Consider the following 8,715-nt stretch of genomic DNA (forward strand, 5'->3'; position numbering starts at 1 on the left):
TATGGAAATCCTTCTATGTCTCTCTAAATGTTTTCCTCCCCTGTTCTTTGTTGCTACCTGTCATTTTCCCTATGTTTGTTTTCTAGGTGACCAGGATATCAATGTAGTTTCTGAATACATCAACAAAATGAAAGTGGTTTATCCAGCAGTTGAAGGTCGGATCAAGTTTTCTTCAGCTAGTCACCTTCAAGCAAACCTCTTCCTCTTCTTCCTCACAGTTTTGGTATTGAGTTTGGATCTTTATCAGAACTGAGTTTTTTGATAAAATTTATTGGATTTGGGGATGCAAAGGGAAGGTGGAACAGATGGCTCTTTGACAGTGGTTAAGGTTCTGATTTGTGCTGTTACCTACTATTGTGAAAGGTGTCCTTGAAGCTAATGCTTCCTGATTATCAAAACAACTCATTAATTAGAGATAGAGGTGGGTGTGGGATTAGGGATGGGGGAGAAGTGGAAAACATAAGACAATGAGTGTCCCACTCTAAGATAACTAAATTTTTAGTTTTTATGCCTTAGGAATCAGTGGATAACAAATAATAAGAAATATTAAGGGGCAGCTAGGTGGCGCAGTGGATGAAGCACTGGCCCTGGAGTCAGGATTATCTGGGTTCAAATCCAGTCTCAGACACTTAATAATTACCTAGCTGTGTGGCCTTGGGCAAGCCACTTAACCCCATTTGCCTGGCAAAAAAAAAAACTAACAAAAAAAAGAAATATTAAGTTGATATAACTTCCCAGACCACTTTAATCATTCTTTTCTATACCAAAACCAGGATGTCACTTCCAGAAGGGCAGATAATTTCACAGAGAAATGCTTGGCTATTTTCTCTCATTATCATGGTCAGTTGGTCTGCAAGCTTTCTATTTGAGCCGTACCCATTCAGTGTGCTTAGCACTTGAAGCAGGTGGTGGATAACTTGTCCAGTTAATATGCTGCAAGTTCCCAGGCAATATTTTCCTTTTTTTTTTTTAAAGTCTTTGGATTTGAGTGGATTTTGAATATCCTTGGAGTTAGGAAAAATTGACTTCAAGTTCTACCACTGACATACTTAGTTATGTGACCATGGGCAAGTCATTTAACTTTTCAGTACCCACGGTAGCTTCCTAAGATTTTAAGGTACAAATGAGTTTCCAGTTTGCTTTGATAGAGGCATTTTTAACACCAAGATTTCCTAGTATGAAAAAAAGTCAGACCTTTAAAAAAAACTTATCATTTCTTTTCATTTGGATATACATACATATATGTGTGTATATACAGATATATGTGCCTAAGCAATTACATGAGTTTAATGAAGAATAGATATTTCAAGTAGGCTTGAAAACAATATCTATTCTCAGTGAACAAATACCAAACTTTTAAATAGGGAATCATACTGATAACAAATTTTTGGCATCCTTCTAGATACACCAATTTTGTCCCAGTGGATTTTCTCAGGTGAATTTTATGAATTAAATGTGTGAAAATGTACCTCTGTGAGTTGTCTGATTCCTTTTATCGGGGAACAGAATAAATTGCCTAACTCTCTGTTTGGCAAACTACAAAGAAGACGCAAAAAAAAGAGGCCATAAGAAGGGAGAAAGGGTTAAAAAAAAGAAAAGCTAAATCAATGAGGACAGATACATTGCAGAGAGTTGAAAAGTATGTCCCCAGAGGTTAAGTATTTGCTGAAAGATGCTGCTTACCAGTGACCTATAAACAAAACAGGGACCAATCGTTTACAAAGTCTTTCAGCCACCAGTTTTATTTATGGGTATGATAAGACATCTTAAAGGAGTTTCCTACGAAGACTGAATTATACAAGTAGAGAAGAGAATCTGTTCTGTGCCCTTAATTCTCTAGGGAAGAAAAGTTACATCCCCAAACACAGTAGTCTATTGGTCTGGTAGACACTAGGGTGCTTAAGCTATATTGGGATCAAATCCTGTGTCCACTGCTGCAAACCTACAGTTAGGATTCAAAATTGGACAATACGAATAGATTTTCTGAAATATAGGATCAGATTTAGGGCTGTGATTTTAAAAGTCATCTAGAGTCAGTCTCTTTATGGACAAGGAACCTGAAGGCTAGAGGTGAAGTTACTTATCCAAAGTAACCCAGGGAATAAATGACAAAAAATGTTTTTCTTTATTGGGAGAGTAAAATAATTTTCAGAAAGAGCAGTTATGTTTCCTAACCTAGAGTGCTTAGAAATTATGTCGTCAACCTCCCAGTTAATCTATACACTCCTATCACTCTGGCAAGAAGAAACAGGAAAAAAAAAATAAGGGCTCTTTAGGGAGGAGAAGAATATAGAGAAGGAAAGATCAAAATATTGAAAGACTAAAGTGCAACCTCTAGTAAATTAATTGTAATCCATCCAAGTGATCCCAGAAACTCACCAGGATTGCCGCTTATTGAACATCAGTAATTGAGGAGAAAGATCATGATAAGAGGATTTACCTCTAAATACTTGTCTGACATAGTAATAGCCATGTAAGGTGACACATATAAACAATCCATATATAGGAAAGAATCTTTCTAGAACCGACAAGTAGGGAAATAGTTGCTGATATACCTCATTTTGTCTTTTCCTTTTTGAGTCCAAATTAAGCAGCCTAACTGAACATATCCCAATCCAGATTTTAGTTAATAAACTTATTTAAATAGATCCATGAACTAAAATAACAATCCTTTTCTGCATGTAGATCAACTTAAAGAATTGGATGAATAATTAATGTCATAAAAGTTCATCTAAAAATGTTTTAGGTTCTTTTGTTTTTATTTTTAATGCTGGGATGATAAAATGGTTAGACACTTGAAATCCATTTAAAAATGAGATTTTACACTTTTTTGACTGTAAAAACTCATTTTATGATGGTATTAAAGAATGTTGATAAGTAGCATAGAGCACTTTGCAAATATAATGTGCACTATGTATAAATTGCAAGTTATGAAGTTCATTGAGAACTGCAATCCACAAAGTATATGTATGTGTGTATATATCTTTGTATATGTTTGTGTGAATATATATATGCTCACACATGTGTGTACATGTGTTTATATGTGCATTTGTGTGTAGATATGTATTTAATGGAACAGAGTTAAGATTTTTGACATTCTCCTTTGGGTGCTTTCTAGGATATCACAAATACTTTCTTGATCCCTCCCTAATTAGTTCTTTTAGGGTTTTTTTTTTGCAAGGCAAATGGGGTTAAGTGGCTTGCCCAAGGCCACACAGCTCCTAATTAGTTCTTAAAGGAACATCCATGATCCCAATGTCTTATAGCTATAATCACTTCTTAGGAAGGTGCAGTTTCATGAAGTTCTGACTCTCTATGGACTAGAATTGATAAAACCTTTTTAATCAATATTAATCAATAAACATTAATTGCCCCTTATTTTCCAGGCACTATTGTGCTAAGTATGGGGGATAAGAAAAGAACCAAAAGAGAGTCCCTGCCCTCAAGGCCCTCAGTAAATCTGTTTGAAATAGGCCAACATTTCAAATTACATGTTTTTGATTTTTTTATTATTTAATTTTATTTTTCCAATTACATGCAAAGTTATTTTTCAACATTTATCCTTTTGCAAACTTTGGAACTCCATTTTTCTACCACCTTCCCCTCCTTCCTCTCATGGCAGTGAACAATCTGACATAAGTTGTACCTGTACAATCATGTTTAACATATTTCCATATTAGCCATGTTGTAAAAGAAGAATTAGAACTGGGGTGGGGGGAGGAACCCTAAGAAACAAAGAAAGAGCACAAAAGAATTTTTCAAAAGTGAACATAGGGGGCGGCTAGGTGGCACAATTTATAAAGCACTCACCCTGGAGTCAGGAGTACCTGGGTTCAAATCTGGTCTCAGACACTTAATTGCCTAGCTGTGTGGCCTTGGGCAAGCCACTTAACCCCACTTGCCTTGCAAAAACCTAAAAAAAAAAATAATTACCTAGCTATGTGGCCTTGGGCAAGCCACTTAACATCATTTGCCTTGCAAAAACCTAAAAAAACAAAGTGAACTTAGTATACCTTGCCCTGAATTCAGATTCAGTATTTTTTGTTTTGTTTTTTGTTGATGTCATTTTTCACATTGGTTGTCTTGGGTTTGTTTTTTTTTTTTAAGAAAAATGTTTGGAACTTTAACCAAAAAAAAATAGAAACTAAAAATTATGAAATTTTATTTTCTCGTATTTAGCAAAAAAAAATAGAATTACAACCATGTGCTTTTAATGGAATGAACTAAATGTTGATTAGGTTTTTTTAATATAATCTTCTCAACAAAAGTTTATGATTTGACATCTTTCATTTTTTTTTTTGCAAGGCAAGTGGGGTTAAGTGGCTTGCCTAAGGCCACACAGCTAGGCAATTACTAAGTGTCTGAGACCGGATTTGAACCCAGGTACTCTTGACTTCAGGGCCAGTCCTTTATCCACTGCGCCATCTAGCCACCCCATTGCATCACCTAGCCGCCCGGACATCTTTCATTTTACCTTTAACCCATTACAAAAAAAATTCATGAGTTTCATCAATTTTTCCAAGAGCCTCTCTTAATCCTTTGATATTCAAATGATTTTCTTTTGGAGCACCTACCAATAAATCATCATTAGAAAATAATAGATAATCAATCATAGAAAGATTAGACCAACAAAGACACTGACTTGATGAAATATGGTAGATACTAGTGTTAAATGGAAAGAGATGAAAAGGGGCTAGTCATTTTAGCAGTGAATAATTTTGATGTCAGAATTTTTTATTCTCTCTGCCAGTCTCATAAGGAAAAAAGTGGAAAATGAACAGAAACTTGGCTTTGAGCGAGGAAGATGGTGATATTTTAGGACCTAGAGGAACCCTGTAGATAGATAATCAATCATAGAAAGATTAGCCCAACAAAGACACTGACTTGATGAAATATGGTAGATACTAGTGTTAAATGGAAAGAGATGAAAAGGGGCCTAGTCATTTTAGCAGTGAATAATTTTGATGTCAGAATTTTTTATTCTCTCTGCCAATCTCATAAGGAAAAAAAGTGGAAAATGAACAGAAACTTGGCTTTGAGCGAGGAAGATGATGATATTTTAGGACCTAGAGGAACCCTGTAGCAAGAAGTCCTGGGAAAGAAGCCCAGTATGGCAGAGGCCAGCATAGCCCTTGAGCCCAACATAAGTTGGGGAAGGATCCCAGACAAAACCAAAAACAACAGGGGAGCCTAGAAGTCCTGTAGCAAGAGGGAGGTTGTAGGCAGAGCCCAGCAATCACACTCAGGATTCCATTTAGATTCCATAGGTAGACTAACCCAAGAACAGGTCCCCCCAACATAAATAACAAAGATACTGAATTAAGCAAACCAAAGAAAACAGGCAACTTCATGAGTCCAATTAAAGCTTTGGAGAAAAAAATATGTTCTGGCTACAGGCACTATAAAGAAGAAGAAATGAAATAGCAGAAAAAATGTCTTGGCCACAAGAACTATAAAGAAAACGAAATTATATCACTAGGATAATACATTATGATCAAATAGGATTTATTCCAGGAATGCAGGGTTGGTTCAATATTAGGAAAACTATTAGTATACTCAATTATATCAACAACAAACCTATCAGAAATTATATGGTCATATCAATAGATGTTGAAAAAGCTTTAGACAAAATACAGCATCCATTCCTACTAAAAACACTAGAAAGTGTAGGAATAAATGGACTGTTCCTTAGAATAATCAGCAGTATCTATCTGAAACCACCAACAAACATTATATTCACTGGGGAGAGACTAGAGGCATTCCCAATAAGATCCAAGGGTGAAACAAGGATGCCCATTATCACCACTACTATTGAATATTGTATTAGAAATATTAGCTTCAACAATTAGAGAAGAAAAAGAAATTGAAGGAATTAGAATTGGGAAGGAAGAGACAAAACTCTCACTCTTTGCAGATGACATGATGGTCTACCGAGAGAATCCCAAGAAATCATCTAAAAAACTACTGGAAACAATTAGCAATTTTAGCAAAGTTGCAGGTATAAAATAAATGCTCATAAATCCTCAATTTTTCTATATATGTCTGGCAAGAAAAAGAAATGAAATGAGGAACAAAATTGAATTCTTAGGAAGGAAAGAATGGCAAGGAAAATTGACATCTTAGGACAGACAATGGAAAACCTCACCCTAGAACTGAATGCCCTGAAAATTAGAATGAACCAAAGAGAAAATAGCAACTTAATGAGACAAAATAAATAATTTAAACATCCTAAAATTGAAAAAATACAGAGGAAAATATAGGAAATACAAAATAAGAAACAACTAACATGGAAAACAGGTCAAGGGGAGATAATCTAAGAATTATAGAACTAATAAAAATCATTACCAAAAAATATAGAAATTATACATGAAAATTTTCAAGAACCCTTAGAATCAGTGCAATGTGAAACTAGAAAGAATTCACTATTTTTTTGTTTTTTTAATTTTTAATTCTTTCACAGATACAGTGTTTCAACATTTACTTCCAAAACCTTAAGTTCCAAATCCTCTCCCTTCCTCCCACCCCACTGCCCCTTCCTAAGAAACCAAGTTATTTGTTATAGCTTAAAAATGTGTAGTCATGAAAAATATAATATAATAATTGTGTTGTAAAAGTAAATGTAACCCATCCTCCTCCCACAAAAAAAAAAAAGAAAAACCTCAAGAAAAATAAAGGGGGGGGCAGAAAGCATGTTTCAATCTGTATTCAAACACCATTCATTCATTTATCTTAATTCCTTAAGAGTTCTCTTGGGTCACAGCATTGCTGAGAAAAGGTAGGTCATTCACAGCTGATCATCCTGCAACACTGCTGTTACTTCGTAAAAGACACATTTCCCATTTGCATCTGCTCATGTAAGTTTTTTTTACTGAGAGCATCCTGCTAATCATTTTCCATAACAGAACAGCATTTCATCTCAATCACATACCACAATTTGTTCAGCCATTCCCCAACTACTGGGCAGCCTCTCAAACTCCAGTTTCCCACCACCAGAAGAGTTGCTATAAATATATCCCTAAACATATAGATTGTTTTCTTCCCATTTTTCATCTTTTCTGGAATATGGACCTAGCATTGGCACTACTAGACCAAAGGATAGGCCTTGTTTTATTAGCCCTTTGGGGATAGTTCCAAATTGCTCTACACAATTGTTGAATCATTTCACAACTCCTCCAACAGTGCATCAATGTCTCAATTTCCCTACATCCCTTCCAATATTTATCATTTTTCCCTCTGTCCTGTTAGGCAAGCAAATAGGTATAAGGTAGTACCTCAGAGTTGTTCCAACCTGCATTTCTCCTTTCAACAGTGAGGTAGGGCAATTTTAAAAAAATATATTTAATAGGTTACATTGATAATTTCATCTAAAAACTTCATACCTCTGGATCATTTATCAGTTGGGGAATGAGTCTAATTTTTTATAAATTTGATTTAGTTGTCTATGCTTGAGAAATGAGGTCTTTATCAAAGAAACTTGTTTCAATATTTTATTTCCACAGTAATTATTTGCTAGCTATATTTCTCTCCATACTATTCCTCCACTTTCATTTATTCTATTCTCTCTCTCCTTTCACCCTGTCCCTCTTCAAAAGTGTATTGTATCTGACTACCCCCTCCCACAATCTTCCCTCTCATCAGTTATCTCCCCTCCCCTCCTCCCCTTTCTCCTATCCCTTTCCTCTCCTATTTTCCTCTAGAGTAAGTTAGCCTCTATACTCAATTGAGTGTGTATGTTATTATCTCTGAGCCAATTCCAATGAGAGTAAGGCTCACTCATTCCCTCCTCACCTCCCCCCGCTTCCACTCCACTGCAAAAGCTTTTTCTTGCCTCTTTTATGTAAATAACTTACCCCAATTCTCCTTTTCCTTCCCCCCAGTATATTCCTTTCTCCCCCATTAACTCCATCTTTTTAATATATTATACCTTCACATTCAGCTCCCTCTGGTGCCTTGTCTATCTAAATACTTCTTCTAACTACTCTAATAAATAAGAAGGTTCATATGAGTATTATCAGTATCATCTTCCCATGCAGGGATAGAAGCAGTTCAACATCATTAAATCCCTCATAATTTGCCCTTCCCAACCACCCTATGTTTTTTGGGGGGTTTTTTGGGCAAGACAATGGGGTTAAGTGGCTTGCCCAAGGCCACACAGCTAGGTAATTATTAAGTGTCTGAGGCCAGAGTCAGGTAAACCTGACTCCAGGGCTGGTGCTCTATCCACTGTGCCACCTAGCCGCCCCATCACCCTCTCTATGTTTTTACCTGAATCCTGTACTTGAAGATCAAACTCTGTTCAGCTCTGATCATTTCAACAGGAAAGTTTGAAAGTCCCCTATTTCATTGAATGTCCATTTTTTCCCCCTCAAAGAGGATGTTCAGTTTTGCTGGGTAGTTGATTCTTGGCTGTAATCCAAGTTATTTTGCCTTTTGGAATATCATATTCCAAGTCCCATGAGCCCTTAATGTAGACACTGCTAAATCCTCTATTATCCTGACTATAGGGCCATGATATTTGAATTGTTTCTTTCTGGCTTTGTGCAATTTTCCCCTTGACGTCTGAATTTTCCTATGATATTCTTGACAGCTTTCATTTGAGGATCTCTTTCAGGAGATGATTAGTGGATTCTTTCCATTTTTATTTCATCCTCTGCTTCTAGGATAGCAGGACAATTTTCCTGGATAATTTCTTGAAAAATAACGTTGAGTCTCTTT

The 8,715-nt window shown here is 35.9% G+C and overlaps 1 protein-coding gene across 1 annotated transcript in view; it reads left to right on the top strand.

The window, feature by feature from the left end:
* Positions 1-4,774, top strand: part of NT5E (5'-nucleotidase ecto) — an 80,756-nt gene extending 75,982 nt beyond the window's left edge. Inside the window, exon 9 of the mRNA XM_074187098.1 lies at positions 87-4,774. Coding sequence (XP_074043199.1) covers positions 87-253 — 167 coding nt within the window. The 3' untranslated portion in view covers positions 254-4,774. The remainder of the gene's footprint in view (positions 1-86) is intronic.
* Positions 4,775-8,715: the final 3,941 nt, after the last annotated feature.

The sequence above is a fragment of the Macrotis lagotis genome, chromosome 5 (genome assembly GCF_037893015.1).
Source record: "Macrotis lagotis isolate mMagLag1 chromosome 5, bilby.v1.9.chrom.fasta, whole genome shotgun sequence".
Lineage (NCBI taxonomy): Eukaryota > Metazoa > Chordata > Mammalia > Peramelemorphia > Peramelidae > Macrotis > Macrotis lagotis.